Raw genomic sequence first — 19575 nt, 5'->3', positions numbered from 1 at the left:
TAATTCTCTATCACCGATCGATTGCCTACGAGCTTTCCATATATTGTTCTTCGCTTATTTACTTTCCATTGCTATTGCTATCATCACTACAAAACACCAAAAACATTACTTTTACTACTGTTACGTTTTGCTACTATTACCACTACTATCATATTACTTTGCTACTAAACACTTTGCTGCAGATATTAAGTTTCCAGGTGTGGTTGAATTGACAACTTAGCTGTTAATACTTGAGAGTATTCTTTGGCTCTCCTTGTGTCGAATCAATAAATTTGGGTTGAATACTTTACCCTCGAAAATTGTTGCGATCCCCTATACTTGCGGGTTATCAAGACTATTTTCTAGCACCATTGCCGAGGAGCATAGCTCTATTCTTTGAGTCACTTGGGATTTATATCTGCTTATCATTATGAAGAACTTGAAAGATCCAAGAACCAAGATTTATCCCTCAACTACGAGGGGAGGTAAGGAACTGCCATCTAGCTCTGCACTTGATTCACCTTCTGTTTTTAGTAAGCTTGCGACACCTAAAACTGCTTCTGCTATTCGTTCTGATATGTTGCATGTTATTGATGATGCCACTTCTGCTATACATGATACTTATGATGAAACTACTTCTATGCTTGATACTACTGTGCCACTTGGTGAATTCCTTGATGAACAACTTGCTAGGGCTAGAGAGATTGAAAATATTGAATCTGATAATACTGATTAAAGTGATGATGAAGAGTCACTTGTTATTCCTGAGGGTTATGTTTTTGATCAAGAAGCCTCTTTAGCTATTTTAGCTTGCAAAGATAGATACGAACTTAAGAGGTTATTAGCTAAATGGAATAAGCAATCTCTAAATGCTAGAATGAAACCTGACCTTGCTTTTTCTACTTCACCTATTTGTGTTACCGATAAGGATTATGAATTCTCTGTTGAATCCTGATATAATTACTTTGGTTGAATCAGATCCTTTTCATGGCTATGAATCTGAAACTGTTGTGGCACATCTTACTAAATTGAATGATATAGCCACCCTGTTCACGACTGATGAGAGAACTCGTTACTTTTATATCCTTAAAATATTTCCGTTCTCATTAAAGGGTGATGCTAAGATATGGTTTAATTCTCTTGATCCTGGTTGTGTGCGTAGTCCCTAGGATATGATTTATTACTTCTCTGCTAAATATTTCCCTGCTCATAAGAAGCAAGCTGCTTTAAGGGATATATATAATTTTGTGCAAATTGAAGAAGAGAGTCTCCCACAAGCTTGGGGGAGGCTTCTCCAATTACTTAATGCTTTGCCTGATCATCCTATTAAGAAAAATAAAATACTTGATATCTTTTATAATGGACTAACCGATGCCTCCAGAGATTACCTGGATAATTGTGCTGGTTCTGTTTTCAGGGAAAGAACACCGGATGAAGCTGAAATTCTATTGAATAATATGTTGACGAATGAGAATAATTGGACACCTCCGGAGCCAATTCCTGAGCCTATTTCCAAACCAACTCCGAAGAAGAGGGGTATTCTATTTCTCAGTCCTGAAGATATGCAAGAGGCAAAGAAATCTATGAAATAAAAAGGTATTAAAGCTGAAGATGTTAAGAATTTACCTCCTATTGAAGAAATACATGGTCTTAATTTACCGCCTGTTGAAGAAACATATGATCTTAATCCTCTACCTATTGAAGAAACTCATGGTCTTGATAACCCGACACAAGTAGTAAAGGTAAATTCTCTCTATAGATATGATAAAGCTGAAATCCCATTTACTAAATTTTCTAGCCCATGCTTAGATGAGTTTGATAAATTTATGGCTAAGCAAGAAGATTTTAATGTTTATTTTGGTAGACAATTGAAATACAATTCAAATATGCTTGAACACTAGGGTGATTATATGGCTAATGTCAAAGGTGAACTTAAACTTGTTAGTAAACATGCTTCTATGGTTACCACTCAAGGAGAACAAGTACTTAAAGCTCAAAATGATTTGCTTAATGAATTGAATAGTAAGGATAATGATAATGCTGTTAGAGTTATGACTAGAGGTGGTAAAATGACCCAGGAACCTTTGTATCCTGAAGGCCATCCTAAGAGAATTGAGCAAGATTCTCAGAGAAATAATATAGATGCACCTAGTCCTTCTAAAAGGAAGAAAAAGAAAAATGATAGGACTTTGCATGCTTCTAGTGAACCTATTACTGAAACACCTGAGAATCCAAATGATATTTCTATCTCTGATGCTGAAACACAATCTGGTAATGAACCTGAAACTAGTGATAATGTTAATGATAATGCTCATGATGATGCTCAACCTACTAATGATAATGATATAGAAATTGAACCTGCTGTTGATCTTGATAACCCACAATCAAAGAATCAACGTTATGATAAGAAACACTTTGTTGCTAGGAAACATGGTAAAGAAAGAGAACCATGGGTTCAGAAACCCATGCCTTTTCCTCCCAAACCATCCAAGAAAAAGGATGATGAGGATTTTGAGCGCTTTGCTGAAATGATTAGACCTATCTTTTTGTGTATGCGATTAACTGATATGCTTAAAATGAATCATTATGCTAAGTATATGAAAGAAATTGTTACAAATAAAAGAAAGATATCGAAAGCTGAAATTTCCACCATGCTTGCTAATTATACTTTTAAGGGTGGAATACCTAAGAAACTTGGAGATCCCGGTGTACCCACTATACCATGCTCTATTAAAAGAAACTATGTTAAAACTGCTTTATGTGATCTTGGAGCCGGTGTTAGTGTTATGCCTCTCTCTTTATATCGTAGACTTGATTTGAATAAGTTGACACCTACTAAAATATCTTTGCAAATGGCTGATAAATCAACTGCTATACCAATCGGTATTTGTGAGGATGTGCCGGTTGTAGTTGCAAACGTTACTATCTTAATAGTCTTTGTTATTCTTGATATTCCCGAGGATGATAGTATGTCTATTATTCTTGGAAGACCCTTTTTGAATACTGCAGGGGCTGTTATTGATTGCACTAAAGGCAATGTCACTTTTCATGTTAATGGTAATGAGCATACTATAGGAGATATGCCCTAGAGGCAGTAATATCAGTTATTTTGTATCTCCTGGTTTGTAATGAAGGTTTATGTTCCATGCTATAACTGCAATGATTCTCGAGTCTGCAAATAAAACGAGGCTTGGAGGGAAACTCATGTGCACGTGTGGGATAATAAACGGTAAAATGTATTCCTAGTCAAGCCTCTATGACTGGCTCAAGTATTGCATGATGATCCTGTTTTCCTGATCATGGGCATGACTATGCCGGCAATTTTGAGGGCACAATTATTAGTAGAACACTTGTGTTGTATCGACCCAATTTGATGTTATGCTATGAGATACATTCGTCACAAGTTAATGGTTAATAACACAGAGAAGTCAATGTTTGCATAATTCCTTAGACCATGAGAGTATCAAGTTCCTTCATACTTGCTTCGTGAACTTTGGGGTATGTTAAACGTCATCCGTAACTGGGTGGCTATTACGGCGGCTTACGGGTTCACGGAAAAGTATGGCAAGTAACGAGATAGCTCAAGATTGGGATTTGCACCTCCGACGATGGAGAGATATACTCGGGCCCTCTCGGTGTAACGGTATCCATCATCGTCTGGGCAGACACATTGTGATTTGATCACTGGGATGCCGGAACACGGAAACGAGAAAAGAGAACAAAACCGGTAACGAGGTAACTTGCATGGTGGACAAATTGTTTATCCACAGGAATGCAATAAATCTCACCTTGAGTGTTTGTGACATATCGCGGAGCAACAGGAATAGCTCAAGGCAACTGGAGGTTCACTCGAATAATCATTCGTGTGGGTATAGGGGTCAATACGGGTGTCCACGGCTCCGATGTTGATCATTGATCGGAAGAGGTTCTAGGTCATGTCTATACTTCACCGAACCTATAGGGTCACACGCTTAAGGGTCATCTATCTGCTGAATTCTAGACAGGGAGTCTGAGAGAAAATCATCGAAAAAGTTTCGGACACCAGAAAAGTTTCGGACAGCGGAATCGTACCGCAGAGAGAGGTCATCGGATGAGTTTCAATGACACCGAAAAGTTGTTTCGGGATATACCATTAAGTCAAATTGGTTTCAGCAAATGCCTGATAATTCTTGGAGGGTGCCAGAATCATTCTGGAAGCTTTTTGGAATTTTCTGAGATAAAAACCGGAAATGTTCCGGAGCTGCCGGAGCCACTTCAGATGCGTTTCGCAGATGAAAATCACCAAAACTGGAATTGTTTCGGAACGCGTTGAAAATTATTATGGTGGGTACTGGAAATGTTCTAAGCCCACATAAATATTTTCAGTTCGAACGGACGTTGAAAAATGTCGTCGTTAATAGTGAAAGTGCTTTTTGGGATATTTTATGGTGAGTCACCTTTTGGGATATTTCCAAAAGGCTTCTAGAAGGGCTTGGGGGCCAAGCATGCTCCTCATGGGGGCCCCCCAAGGGGGTTGGCCGGCCACATGTGTGGGGCTCCATGGAGCTCCACTTCCCTCCCCATTATGCCCTTCATGTGTGACATTTGCATGGGCATTTTGGGTTTTTGTGGGCCATCCCTACCCCTTGGCTTTCCTATAAATAGAGGAGGAGTGGGCAGCCCAAAGCTGATCCCCTTGCTCTCATACACATGCCATGCATTATCTGGCTTCTTCTCTCCCTCCCACGAAAAGAGTTTCGTAGAGCCGTAAGGCTGTCTGGGTTCCGACAGGAACTAGTTCTGGACGGCGAAGCCCTGCCGAATAGCTGGCACCGTATGTGTGCAACCCCGTAGAGAGGTCGTAGTTTCGGTCTTTTGCCCGAGGAGCTATTCGAGTGTCCTCCCGAAGGGCTGTCCGAGTCTCCATTCGAGTTTCGAGGGTCCTCCCGAAGGGCTGTCCGCGACATCGTCCGGGGGACTGTCCGACCGCCTCCCGAAGGGATGTCCGGCAAGGGAGTACATCCTTGCGGTTGGGAGGCGAAGTAGGCGATCTCCTTGCCCTTACAAACTCCTTGGTTCAACTCCACAATCTTGTCGGAGGCTCCCAAGTGACACCTAGCCAATCTAGGAGACACCACTCTCCAAGAAGTAACAAATGGTGTGTAGGTAATGAACTCCTTGCTCTTGTGCTTCAAATGATAGTCTCCCCAACACTCAACTCTCTCTCATAGGATTTGGATTTTGTGGAAAGAAGATTTGAGTGGAAAGCAACTTGGGGAAGGCTAGAGATCAAGATTCATATGGTAGGAATGGAATATCTTGGTCTCAACACATGAGTAGGTGGTTCTCTCTCAAAACATATGAGTTGGAATTGTGTATGTGTTCTGATGGCTCTCTCCATGAATGAAGAGGAGGTGGAGGGGTATATATAGCCTCCACACAAAATCCAACCGTTACACACAGTTTTCCAATCTCGGTGGGACCGAATCAACAAACTCGGTCGGACCGAAAAGGTAAACCTAGTGACCGTTAGAGATTTTCGGTGGGACTGACATGCAACTCGGTAGGACCGATATGGTTAGGGTTTGGGCATAACGTAATCTCGGTGAGACCAATTACACAAACTCGGTGGGACCGATTTTGGTAATTAGCTAACCAGAGAGTTGTTCAGGCAAACTCGGTGGGACCGATTTGCTCTTCCGGTGAGACCGAAAAGTTACAAAAAGGAAACACTGAATTTACATTGCAATCTCGGTGGGACCGATTCGCTCTTTCGGTGAGACCAAAAAGTTACGAAAGGGAAACAAAGAGTTTGCAATTCCATCTCGGTGAGACCGAGATCCTTATCGGTAGAACCGAATTGCTAGGGTTTGGCAGTGGCTTATGACAAGTGAAACTCGGTGGCGCCGGATAGAAAGAATCGGTATGACCGAGTTTGGCTTAGGGTTTAGGTCATATGTGGATATGGGAAAGTAGATGAGGGTTTTGGAGCATATCACTAAGCACATGAAGCAAGAGGCTCATTAAGCAACACCTCATCCCTCCTTGATAGTATTGGCTTTTCCTAAAGACTCAATGTGATCTTGGATCACTAAAATGTAAATGAAGAGTCTTGAGCTTTTGAGCTTGAGCCAATCTTTTGTCCTTAGCATTTTGAGGGTTCCACTTTCACATCCATGCCATGCCAATCATTGAGCTTTCCTGAAATAATCATCTTGGAATAGCATTAGCTCAATGAGCTATATGTTGTTATGAATTACCAAAACCACCTAGGGATAGTTGCACTTTCAATCTCCCGCTTTTTGGTAATTGATGACAACATATAGATCAAAGCTTCGACAAATGATAATAAGCATGAAATATATCGCCGCTTTGAGAAGTATGTGACAAGTAAGAGCTCCCCCTAAATTTGTGCATATTTAAAATTTGCTTTGGACTACAAATGCACAAGGAGTTAGAGTCATGGGTTACTCTTCCATGTCACATACATCTTGGTGGAGCGCTTAAAATGATAAGAATGAAATACATGCACTCATCACCAAGAATAGTGAATGATCACATAAGATAGATAAGATAATAGCATTAAGCAAACATTAAGTGTAGCTTATGATCAAACACATGATCATCAATGTCTCACAAGCATAGTATCTCAAGCACTCAAAAGCAAACAAAGTTTGAAAAACCACCAAATAAAGCAAGAGAGAATAAAAGCAACACTCTCTCTCGAAGCCTATGATCTATACATTTTTCCCCCTTTGGCAACAAGTTACCAAAAAGTTCCTAGAAAATGCATAGTGCTAGATCGACGCTCAGGCTTGATCTTCAGGTGGTGGTGGAGTCCGGATCACTCCAAGGACGAAGGCTTCCGTAGACACTGAAGTAGACGCTGGAGTTGGAGCTGAAGTAGATGCTGGAGCTGGTTGGGCTGGTGCTATGGCTGAAGCTGAGGCAGTTGCTCTTGTGTCAGGAACTGGCACTGCAGACGACCTCGGACCTCTTGGCACTCTGGCAAAGGCATCAGTTGTAGTCCTGCCTCTCCTCTCCTGCATGTCATCCTAGAGCTGCTCCACTGCAGTCTGAATCTCTGTCACCTTGACATCCAAGTTATAGAACTTTGTTCCATGATTCTCTCTAGGCTTGCCTGGTTCTGAGTTAGGGTGGCTAGTCCTTTCTCAATCCGCAGGGTGGATGCAATTAGGTAACCAAGCTGCTCTTGTTTGGTTTTCAAGAAGTACTCAAATGCCTCCTCTTGAGTTGGCATCTTGGCAGCTTTCTCCTTCCTTGCCTTCTCCTTCTTTGCTTGTGCTTGTGCAGACGATGGTTCATTCTCAGTCATGACCACTTGATTATCCTCAAAATCTGGACGGATGGGCAGGTGTTCCTTGTCCAATAAGTATATGCCCGTGCCCATCTTGGAGTTGATGAGCTCCTGAATCTGTGGGGCATATCCACAGCTCCTCTTCTGATCAGCTGCTGTCCTCTTAATGGTTTCTACTATGAGGCTCATGACTTTGAATTTTTGAGGTACATCAAACACATGAAGCAAATTGATTGCATGGCCTCTGATCATCTTGTTATCACCTGACTTGGGAAATAAGGTGTGCCTCAAAATCCAATTAATGGTTGGCAGCCCTGACAGAAGATAGTGCACTGAGCCAAATTTGAAAGTGTCAAGTGCTTCATTTGGAATTTCCTTGTACATGTTTGACATTGAGTTATGATCCATCTTTTTCTTGGCATAGATATCCAAGTCATCCTCATGCTCTTCAGGGGCATTGATTAGCTGAGCCCATTCAGCAACTGTAGATTGGTACCTCGTACCCTCAGACATCCAAGTTATCCTACCATCTGGATAAAAGTGTGCTGTGGAGTAGAATTGCATGATAAGCTCCTCATTCCACTTTGTGAGCTTCTGCCCAACAAAGTCTGCTACTCCACATGCATTAAAGCTGTCAATCACACCAGGACAGTGTTCTTCATTGTCCTTGATGTACTCCCAGTTGACCCATCTCATATCACATACAATTGGCTTCTTGTCCAACAAAATTGTCTCATAGAAGTCCTGCTGTTCCTTAGTGTGGAACCTGTAATCAACAGCAGTTCTTCTCCTTGAAGCATACGGATCTGCTTCTCTCCACTTCCTGAGCCCTGAGTCTCTCCTGAGCTTCATGTCCTCAGCCACAGGATGAGCATCACTATGGTCTGGGATCTTGGGCTTGAGCTTTCTGAGCACTTGACCTTCTTCTTCTTCAGCAATGTCAGGCACTGGGGCCTTGTTCTTTTCAGCTGCAGGTATGCTCCTTGTATTCCTCTTTGGCTTTGGCTTTGGAGCTGGCTTGGCCTTAGAAGCAGTTGACCCTGATCTTATGGCATCACCCATCAGCTTGGGTGCCTTAGGTGCTGGTGCAGCTACCTCTTCTTCTTCCTCTTCTTCCATGATGGAAGCCTTTCCAAGCACTTTGGCTACGGTCTTCTTGACCCTTTCCTTCCTTTTCTTGCCTTCAGCAGCAACTGGCTCTATGGGAGTGGGCTTCTCAGAAATCTTGGTTGAAGCTCTGGCCTTTGGCATAGGCTGCCTACCTGCTGGCCTTTTGATCTTTAAGCCTGGCTTTGTGCCCTGTGCTGGTTCAACTCTCTTTGATGTGGCTTCCTCTTCCTCTGCCACATAATCTTCATCCTCAGAATCTGAAGTTCTCTTCTTCCTCTGTCTGGTGGCAGCTTTTGGCAGATTGCTAGGAGTACTTCTGCTGCCATCATCTGAAGAACTTGAGGGACTAGTGCCCTCACTCATCTGCACTTGCTCTTCTGACATGTTCTGGCTATCACTTTGGTCTGACATGATGAACAAGCTGACTGCTGACCCTGTGAATAGTTTATAGATGAGGTAGAATAGATGAGCATCACAAAATGCAGAGATTTTTGCAAAAGAATGACTCAAAATCTTAGTTTTAGTTTCCCACTGAAATCATCTCGGATCTACCGATTTTCAAACTCAGTGATACCGAAGCAGTTTTGGAACCTAAACTAGTGAACTCGGTTGGACCGAGTCACAGTTCGGTGGCACCGAGACTGCTAGGGTTTCACAGAGTTCCAAAATCGGTCACACCGATAAGTAATTTTCGGTCAGACCGAGTCTCACTTGTGCAATGGCATAAGCCAAATCAGTGGGACCGAATTTTTCAACTCGGTGGGTCCGAGATGGTCTCGGCGGAAACCTAACCCTAAAATTTTCGAATCAAAACTAATCTACGAACGTATTGACTGGATAGGAGTGTTTCAATCGTGACAAGAATCATTATGATCACAATGTGCTAAGAATCGGATTGGAGAATAGCACAAAGATCGAGTCCATACCCTAGTTCGGCGGAGACTCGCTACGGCGGCAACGGCGGGGTAGAATTCCGTTGACGGCGATGGAGACCAGCGACTGGAGGCGGCTGGCGGCGAGGAGACGATCCGGAGACCAAGTTAGCAGAGCAGGCTATCACGCGGGCGAAGGGGTTCGGAGAAATTTCCAAATTTTTGCCAGTGACTATATATAGCCCGACCCTGTCGGTGTGACCGAGTGGAACGACTCGGTGGCACCGAGATGCAAAACCGTATACAGTTATTGCAACTCGGTGTGAACGAATGGTTCAAATCGGTTGCACCGAGATCGAAAACATAGATCAACTTAATGATCTCGGTAGGACCGAAAGTGGGGTATCAGTCAGACCGAGAATCATGAAGAGGTTTTGGAAGTTTAAGTCTATGACGAATCGGGGACTCCGAGCGCTCCTCACACAGAGTGGTTCGAATCTGACTTGATCAAATTTTGTGATGTAGCATGAATAGAGTTTGAGACAAGAAAAGCATAGATAGCTAGAGGAGGTTCTTAGGCATTCTTGTCCATCCACTTGGCAAAAGGAAATAAAACCGAACAATCAAAACAACAAGTGGATGTCCTCGAATGAGTAAAATATGCAACCAGCATGCTCACACAATAAGATGGAAAATAAAATATGTGACAAGGCATGCACAACCAATTCTAGCATCTATCAAGCAATTTGCGATGACAAGGTCATCTATATATGAGTATATTGACTTAGGAGTCAAGTGAGAACACTTGATCATAGGTCATACTCATCGTTTAAGCTCAAGTGGGGTTACCACTTTTACATAAAGCATTGTTGTGTTCACATCTTTAGAGTTGCTTTAGCTCAAGTCTTAGAGTAAAGCTCCCCCTATATGTGATATCCCCCCTTAGAGGGATGAACTAACCTCGGGTTTTGTCGATGATGACTTCATGTAGATGTTGAAGATGTGGATGCTCAATATTGATGTAGATCACTTGGAGCTATCCCTTTGAGTGAATTGCACTTTCAATACCTACATGGGTTAGTCCCGCAAGGAACAAACAAGGATATCCATAGACATAGAGTGATGCACACACAAGATGATGTCCATGAAAACTTTTAGGTTACCTTGTCCCTTGTCTTACCAACAAGAGGGTTTGTGACTCCTTGAACTAGTGCAAGATGTGGAAGTTTATTGCACTTGTTCTTGCCAAAATGATAAGAGTGAAGTATGTTGGCGGAGTCACCCTCAAGAACTCTCTAGTTCTTCTTCTTTTGGATCCACACCATCTTGATGGGAATCCTTGGAGTTGTAGTCGTACTTGATGAAGTGGAACTTGAAGTAGTCTTGGGAATCCACTTGACTAAGGTCTTAGGAGCTTCTTCAAATGCATCAATTTCCTCTTGAAGCTTGTCCTTGCCTTTTTGCTTGTAGTCTTGTGGTGGAAGATCATCTTGAGCTTGTGTCCTCTTGAAAGAAGTATCATACTTCTCTTGTTGAGGAACAAACTTTGTCTTGGGGTATTGATCTTCTTCCCACTCAACTCCATTGGCATTGAACTTTCGTTCAAAACCAACACCTTTATTCTTCCGGTGCATTCCTTGCTTGCGCACAATTTCCTCGAATTGCTTACTCCCGGCAAGGCTTTTGTACACTCCTTTCTCTATAATTCCCTCCAATAAGCTATTTTCTTGCTCAAGTGTAACTTGGCTAAGAGAATCATTAGTGGAATCAAGAGAACTACTAGAAGAAACAATATTGGATTTAGCATGATCATTGTTACTGCTAGAGGAAGAATCTTTCTTGTTCTTGTTACTAGACTTGACTTGAGGCATGTAAGTGGATAAGAGTAAACGCTTGGCAATGTAAGAAGAACTTTTCTTGCGGAGATCATCATTGATTGGTTTTAAGAACTCATGCTCTTGCTCAAGATTGAGCTTTTCAAAGTGTAATTTCTCATGAGCTCTTAAAAGTTCTCGATGATCTTCGAAGATAGTTTCATGAGCTAACTTAAGAGTGTTTAGTTCTTTAGTTAGAGCCTCAATCTTCTCCTTATCATTGTCATTCGTTTTATCTTGATTAGCATGATTAATTGACGTTTCATCATAGTATTCATCACTAGAGTTGTCAACAAGCAAATCATCACCTAACAAGTCATCTTCATCACTATTGAAATCAACATACTCGGGGTGTGTTACCTTAGGACCTTTGGTCATGAAGCATCTTCCAATTCCTTCATTTGGTGAGTCAAATATGTCGTAGGAGTTGGTTGACACAAGTGCTAGACCGGCAACACCTTCATCTTGAGTATCTTCGGAGTCGGAGTGATAACTTCTCTCAGAGTGGCTGTCGGAGTCGGAGCCGGATACCCATTCACCAACATGAGCTTGATGTCTTCGTTTTGTGTAGCTCCTTGATGATTTTTCCTTCCTTTTCGAATCCTTGCTTCTCCGTGAGTATCTTCGTTCATAACGATCATCTCTACTCCTTCTCTCTCTTGCTGGTGATTCTTTGCTTCTTCTTTTTGGAGAATCTTCTCTTCTCTTGTAGGGAGCCGTACACTCATTGGAATAGTGTCCGGGTCTTCCACAACTGTAGCAGTTTCGCTCTCGACTAGAAGATCTTTTGTCATTGTAGGACCTTGACTTGAAGCTTCTATCTTTGCTTCTACTCTTGTAGAACTTGTTGAAGTTCTTCACCATTAAGCTCAATTCTTCATTGAAGTTTTGTTTCTCACTTGATGATGTAGGGGCTTCACATGAGGCTTTGTAGGCACCACTTGATTTGTTGTGAAGTTCCTCTTTATCCTTAAGTGACATCTCATGAGCAACAATTCTTCCAATCACCTCCGTTGGCTTGAGATCTTTGTAATTGGGCGTCATTTGGATCAATGTGCACACGGTATCATATTTTCCATCCAAGGCTCTTAGAATCTTCTTGATTATGAATCTATCGGTCATCTCTTCACTTCCTAAGCCGGCAATCTCATTTGTGATGAGAGCAAGCCTAGAGTACATTTCAGCGACACCTTCACCATCCTTCATTTTGAATTTGTCAAGTTGACTTTGAAGCACATCGAACTTGGATTCCTTGACGGAGTCGGTACCTTCGTGCATATCAATCAAAGTGTCCCAAATTTCCTTTGCATTCTCAAGACGGCTGATTTTGTTGAATTCTTCGGGGCACAATCCGTTGAAGAGAATATCACAAGCTTGAGCATTGTATTGCAACATCTTCAACTCATCCGCGGTAGCTTCACGGTTTGGTTCTTTCCCATCAAAGAAGTCACCTTGCAAACCAACACACACAATAGCCCAAACGACGGGGTTATGTCCAAGAATATGCATTTTCATTTTATGCTTCCAACTAGCAAAATTAGTACCATCAAAGTAAGGACCTCTACGGTGATAATTTCCCTCGCTAGATGCCATACTCTCCTAGGTTGTGAAACCAAGGCTATGACCACCAAAAGCTATGGAGATCAAAGCAAATGGAGACCAAAGCTCTGATACCACTTGTAGGAACGAAAGTATGTCTAGAGGGAGGGGGTGATTAGACTACTTGACCAAATAAAAACTTTACCTTTTCCCAATTTTAGTTCTTGGCAGATTTTAGCTATTGGAGGACAAGTCAAGCAATCATCACACAATTCAAGCAAGCATGCAAAGAGTATATTGGCAGCGGAAAGTAAAGCATGCAAATTGCAAGAATGTAAAGGGAAGGGTTTGGAGAATTCAAACGCAATTGGAGACATGGATGTTTTTCCCGTGGTTCGGATAGGTGGTGCTATCCTACATCCACGTTGATGGAGACTTCAACCCTCGAAGGGTAACGGTTGCGCGAGTCCACGGAGGGCTCCACCCACAAAGGGTAACGGTTGCGCGAGTCCACGAAGGGCTCCACCCACGAAGGGTCCACGAAGAAGCAACCACCCACAAAGGGTCCACGAAGTAGCAACCTTGTCTATCCCACCATGGCCATCGCCCACGAAGGACTTGCCTCACTAGCGGTAGATCTTCACGAAGTAGGCGATGTCCTTGCCCTTACAAACTCCTTGGTTCAACTCCACAATCTTTTCGGAGGCTCCCAAGTGACACCTAGCCAATCTAGGAGACACCACTCTCCAAGAAGTAACAAATGGTGTGTAGGTAATGAACTCCTTGCTCTTGTGCTTCAAATGATAGTCTCCCCAACACTCAACTCTCTCTCATAGGATTTGGATTTTGTGGAAAGAAGATTTGAGTGGAAAGCAACTTGGGGAAGGCTAGAGATCAAGATTCATATGATAGGAATGGAATATCTTGGTCTCAACACATGAGTAGATGGTTCTCTCTCAGAACATATGAGTTGGAATTGTGTATGTGTTCTGATGGCTCTCTCCACGAATGAAGAGGAGGTGGAGGGGTATATATAGCCTCCACACAAAATCCAACCGTTACACACAGTTTTCCAATCTTGGTGGGACCGATTCACTCTTTCGGTGAGACCGAAAAGTTACGAAAGGGAAACAGAGAGTTTGCAATCCCATCTCGGTGAGACCGAGATCCCTATCGGTAGAACCGAATTGCTAGGGTTTGGCAGTGGCTTATGACAAGTGAAACTCGATGGCGCCGGATAGAAAGAATCGGTATGACCGAGTTTGGCTTAGGGTTTAGGTCATATGTGGATATGGGAAAGTAGTTGAGGGTTTTGGAGCATATCACTAAGCACATGAAGCAAGAGGCTCATTAAGCAACACCTCATCCCTCCTTAATAGTATTGGCTTTTCCTAAAGACTCAATGTGATCTTGGATCACTAAAATGTAAATGAAGAGTCTTGAGCTTTTGAGCTTGAGCCAATCTTTTGTCCTTAGCATTTTGAGGGTTCCACTTTCACATCCATGCCATGCCAATCATTGAGCTTTCCTGAAATAATCATCTTGGAATAGCATTAGCTCAATGAGCTATATGTTGTTATGAATTACCAAAACCACCTAGGGATAGTTGCACTTTCACGAAGCCCTGCCGGATAGCTGGCACCGTATGTGTGCAACCCCGTAGAGAGGTCGTAGTTTCGGTCTTTTGCCCGAGGGGCTGTTCGAGTGTCCTCCCGAAGGGCTGTCCGAGTCTCCGTTCGAGTTTCGAGGGTCCTCCCGAAGGGCTGTCCGCGACATCGTCCGGGGGACTGTCCGACCGCCTCCCGAAGGGCTGTCCGGCGAGGGAGTACATCCTTACGGTTGGGAGGTTGTAAATCCTAGCTGCGGGGATCTGCACCAACGATCTCCACCGACTCTTCTTCCGCCGCGCTTCGAGTCGGTACGGAACAGCTCAAACCTTGTATGCAGTCTCCATAGTGGTCCTGGGCGTGCTCGCTATACCGAAAATTTTCGTTTTCTGTCGCGTTCCCCAACAGTGGCATCAAGAGCCGTGCTATGCGTAGATGCAAGTTACGATCTAGAATACATGGAGATGTATGGGTATTGCATAATATAATTTTGGAATAGATGAGATCTATTGCTGAAAATTGTTTATGCGGGTGACAGATGAAATCAGTTACCCGACGTTCTTGTTGCTTCCCTAGAATTTGCGTTTGCTCAATCTCGAGACAACATGGTAGAATTTGACAAAGTTCTGGCAATCCGTGATCCTGATTGATCATGGAAGTGCTATTAGTTCTTCGGATTCTGCCATAGTCAAAAGAAAGATGAAATTCGCAGATGAAAGGGCATTGCAGATATGATCTGCACGGGGGTCATGCGTATGATGAAGTTTTGTATGGGGCTCGAGATTTAATTATCTCGTGTTTCATACACCCCGAGATGTTAATATAGCAACTTGAATAATCATACTTGATGATAAAACGTTGGTAGCTGCGGTTTAAGTCAAAACCTTAGAAGCCACGTAAAATAAAATTTTGCATAAACCGATTAGAGGCGTCTAACTTGGTTTTGCAGGATGTGCATATGATGTGGTATAGCAATGCTCATATTCAATTTGATTATGTATGAGATGACTATATGATGTAATTAACATGACCTGCGTGTCATGATTCGGCATGATGGCTGGAGCCATATGATTGCACTTTAATGACCTGCGTGTCAACCTTAAGTAATGCACTTATTTTATTAGCTATAGAGATAGCAATATTATCTGGTGCATCGACAAGGTGGTGGCAATCTTCGCGAACATGAACACCGACGCAAATGTCGAAGACGAAGAATTGAAAGACTTCTCCGTTAGAAAGGGCTATACCATATCATGCTAATTATGAATTGCTTGAGATGTTTATCCCCTATGATGCACCCTTCTTGATTGTGCAGTAGTCGCTTTTATTAGGGTGATCTCTCACTTAAAGATATCAGGTAGATAGTGTTCTCCCAAGTGTAGCACCGTCACGGCACCTATCTTTTCGGGGTGCGCCGTGTCACACGGGTACGAACGATTAGAGAAGTGTGAGGCGGGTGAGTTGAGACCTCGCAGCGAGATCACTTGGTTGTCTTGACGTTCAGGCATGACCGTCATGAGCTCGGAACACACGCATCTAAAGATGAATAAGAGTCATATAGTGATGTGATTGGCAAGTTGTCCTACCGGTTAAGATTTTTGTCGTCAGTGGTGTTACACCAATGGCGAACAATCAAGACATGGATCTTGAATCACTCATAATCAATTTTGGGAGATATTGATTTGAGTGGGAGTGCATTTTAGAATAAAAATGTTTATTCACTAGTGCAAATTTCATTATAAACAAAGTCTAAGTGAAACTTGTGTTTTCCGTTGTAGATCAAATGGCTTGCAACACCGCGTTCAACTTAGGCTCGATGTTAGAGAAAGAGAAGTTAGCTACGACTGGAAACAACTATGCGGACTGGGTCCGTAACCTGAGGATTGTCCTCAGGAGCGCTAAGAAATTGTAGGTGCTTGAAACTGCTCTTCCAGCTAAACCGGCGGCAGAGGCCCCGGAAGATGAACAAAATGTCTGGGCCACTAAGGATGATGATCACAACTTAGTGCAGTGCCTCATGCTAGCTTGCATGAGTCCAGGGCTTCAAAAACGTTTTGAATTCCATAAACCCCGTGATATGATCCGGGAATTGGATGCTCTGTACAAGGAAACCGCAAAGTCTGAACGATTTGATATCATGAAGGCTTTGATGGAATGCAAGATGGCTGAGGGTAGTTCAGTTGGCGAACACGTGGTCAAAATGATTGGCTATTCTGAAAGGCTTAAAGCCCTGGAATTTCCACTTCCACCTGGCCATATGATGGACATGTTGCTTTCTTCACTCCCCCCGTCTTACGACGGTTTTGTCATGAACTACAACATGACAGGGATGGAGAAGACACCGGAAGAGGTGCTCGCCATGCTGAAAACTACAGAAGGAGGACTGCGGAAAAATCGCAAGCAAGTGTTTCTTGTGAATAAAACCGCCAGTTTCAAAAAGAAAGGCAAGCCAAAGAAGAGCAAGGGCGCCGGTAAGACTGGCTCCCAAAGCAACTCTAAGGGCGGAGCCAAGAATGAAACTGAGTGCTTCTACTGCAAGGGCACAGGACACTGGAAGAGAAACTGCAAGAAGTATCTGGAAGATAAGAAGACCGGGAAAACCGGAAAAGGTATAATTGTTATACAAGTTAATGTCATTGACGTTTTGCTTGCTAGCGAAAATTCTAAGTCTTGGGTATTTGATACCGGATCGGTTGCTCACATTTGCAACTCGATACATGGGCTTCACAAGGTGCGCAAGCTGGCAAAGAATGAAGTCGTGATGCGCGTCGGGAACGGCGCTGGGATCGCTGCTCAAGCCATCGGCACTATGCCTCTACGTCTCCCTTCAGGATTTATCTTAGAACTAAGTAATTGTTATTTTGTTCCACTGTTGTGTAGAAACATTATCTCCGGATCATGTTTAGTACATGATGGGTATTCGTACAAGTCTGAGAACAATGGTTGTTCACTTTATTGTAAGGATATGTTTTATGGATTTGCACCCATTGTTGGGGGCCTTTTCATACTAAATCTTGAATGTGGAAATGATGTCTTTAACGTGAATGCTAAACGCCTTAAGAAGGCTGATACCACCACCACTTTCTTGTGGCACTGTCGGCTTGGCCACATTGGAAAGAAACGCATGCAAAGACTCCATAAAAATGGAGTTTTACCGTCCTTTGATTTTGAATCATTTGACACATGTAAAGCTTGCTTGATGGGGAAAATGACCAAGACGCCGTTCACGGGTCATCCTGAATGGGCGGATGAATTATTGGGAATAATACATAGTGATGTATGTGGTCCAATGAACACAGCCGCACGGGGTGGGTATTTCTACTTCGTGACTTTTACTGATGATTTAAGTCGGTATGGATATATCTACTTAATGAAGCATAAGTCAGAAACCTTTGAAAAGTTTAAAGAATTTCAGAATGAGGTGGAAAATCATCGTGACAAAAAGATTAAGTTTCTGCGGTCTGATCGCGGAGGCGAGTATCTTAGTCATGAGTTTGGCCAACATCTGAGTGACCGTGGAATCATTTCACAACTTACGCCTCCCGGAACTCCACAGAGAAACGGAGTATCGGAATGACGTAACCGAACCTTGTTGGACATGGTAAGGTCGATGATGTCTCTTACAAATCTTCCGATATCTTTTTGGGGTCACGCACTACTTACTGCTGCTCACACACTAAACAAAGCACCGTCTAAATCTGTTGAGACAACACCACATGAGATGTGGCACGGGAAGAAACCCGAACTGTCGTTTTTCAAAATTTGGGGTTGTGAAGCTTATGTAAAGCGTTTACAGCCAAGCAAACTTGATCCCAGATCAGACAAATGTTACTTTGTAGGTTATCCCAAGGAGACAGTTGGGTATTCTTTTTACCACGCCTCCGAGAACAAAGTGTTTGTTGCAAAACATGGAGTCTTTCTTGAGAAAGAGTTTCTCACTAAAGAAGTGAGTGGGAGGATAGTACAACTTAATGAGATTAGTGAATCTTCGGCAACCGTTGATATGGCTAAGGAACCGGAAGAAATTCCGCTAATTATCCCTACAACCGATCCAGAAGTTGTCGCATGTGATGCGGAGACTTCAGACAATGTTGTAACTGAACCGCGCAGATCAGGTAGGGCTATCCAGCCACCTGAGTGGTTTCATAACGAAATCTTCATTCTTGAAGACGATGAACCTGCACACTACAAGGAAGCGATGGCGGGGCCCAGCTCAAAAGAATGGCACAAAGACATGAGATCTGAAATGGAATCCATGTACGAAAACCAAGTTTGGAACTTGGAGGAACTTCTAGAAGGCGTAAAGCCGATTGGTTGTAAATGGATTTTCAAAAGAAAGACGGACGCGGATGGTAACATTACTATCCACAAAGCTAGACTTGTCGTGAAAGGGTTCATGCAAGTTCCAGGAGTGGACTACGACGAGACTTTCTCGCCCGTAGCTATGCTTAGGTCTGTTCGGATATTGCTAGCAATTGCTGCTTATTTCGAGTATGAAATATGGCAGATGGATGTCAAAACAGCTTTCCTAAATGGAAACCTCAAAGAGGATGTATACATGATACAGCCAGAAGGTTTTGTCATTCATGAGGATGCTGGAAAGGTATGCAAACTTCAGAAAGCCATTTATGGTCTGAAGCAAGCATCAAGGAGCTGGAACATTCGTTTTGATGAAGTGGTCAAAGAGTTTGGCTTCATCAGGAATGACGAAGAATCTTGTGTTTACAAGAAGTTTAGTGGGAGCGCAAAAGCATTTCTAATCTTGTATGTGGATGACATATTGTTGATTGGAAATGACGTGAATTTTCTTAGCGAAATAAAAGACTCATTGCAAAAGAGGTTTTCAATGAAAGACTTAGGCGAAGCGGCATATGTATTGGGCATCAGAATCTATAGAGATAGATCAAAACGCCTGATAGCGCTTAGCCAAAGCACGTACATTGACAAGGTGTTGAAAAGGTTCAACATGGAGAACTCCAAGAAGGGCCTTCTCCCCATGTCACCTGGCACAGTGCTTTGCAAGAATCAGTGTCCTTGGACTCTCGATGAGCGAGTGCAAATGAATGATGTTCCATATGCCTTGGCAGTTGGTTCTATTATGTATGCCATGCTATGTACAAGACCGGATGTTTCCTATGCACTAAGTGTTAGCAGTCGGTACCAAAGTGATCCAGGATTGGAACACTGGGCCGCAGTCAAGGGTATTCTTAAGTACCTCAGAAGGACCAAGGATTCACTCCTTGTGTACAGAGGTGATGAAGAGCTCATTGTAAGTGGTTACACTGATGCAGGCTTCA

At 42.9% G+C, this 19575-nt stretch overlaps 1 protein-coding gene across 1 annotated transcript; it reads left to right on the top strand.

The window, feature by feature from the left end:
* Window positions 1-16218: 16218 nt before the first annotated feature.
* On the top strand, window positions 16219-17032 carry LOC147959079 (uncharacterized). Its single transcript, XM_087531367.1, has 2 exons — window positions 16219-16890; window positions 17001-17032. The coding sequence occupies exons 1-2, from the start codon at window positions 16296-16298 to the stop codon at window positions 17030-17032; spliced, it is 627 nt and encodes a 208-aa protein (XP_087387493.1). The 5' UTR covers window positions 16219-16295.
* Window positions 17033-19575: the final 2543 nt, after the last annotated feature.

This window comes from Triticum urartu, chromosome 7A, assembly GCF_056163025.1.
Source record: "Triticum urartu cultivar PI428250 chromosome 7A, HENAU_Tu73, whole genome shotgun sequence".
Taxonomy (NCBI): domain Eukaryota; kingdom Viridiplantae; phylum Streptophyta; class Magnoliopsida; order Poales; family Poaceae; genus Triticum; species Triticum urartu.
This window is presented reverse-complemented; position numbering and strand designations above follow the sequence as displayed.

Bases quoted from the DNA above. Each gene is read 5' to 3' on its own strand.
- LOC147959079 (XM_087531367.1), top strand. From the start codon at position 16,296: ATGCTAGCTTGCATGAGTCCAGGGCTTCAAAAACGTTTTGAATTCCAT. The intron at 16,891-17,000 runs TAATTGTTATAC...TCGATACATGGG, and splicing joins CGGGAAAACCGGAAAAGGTA to CTTCACAAGGTGCGCAAGCT.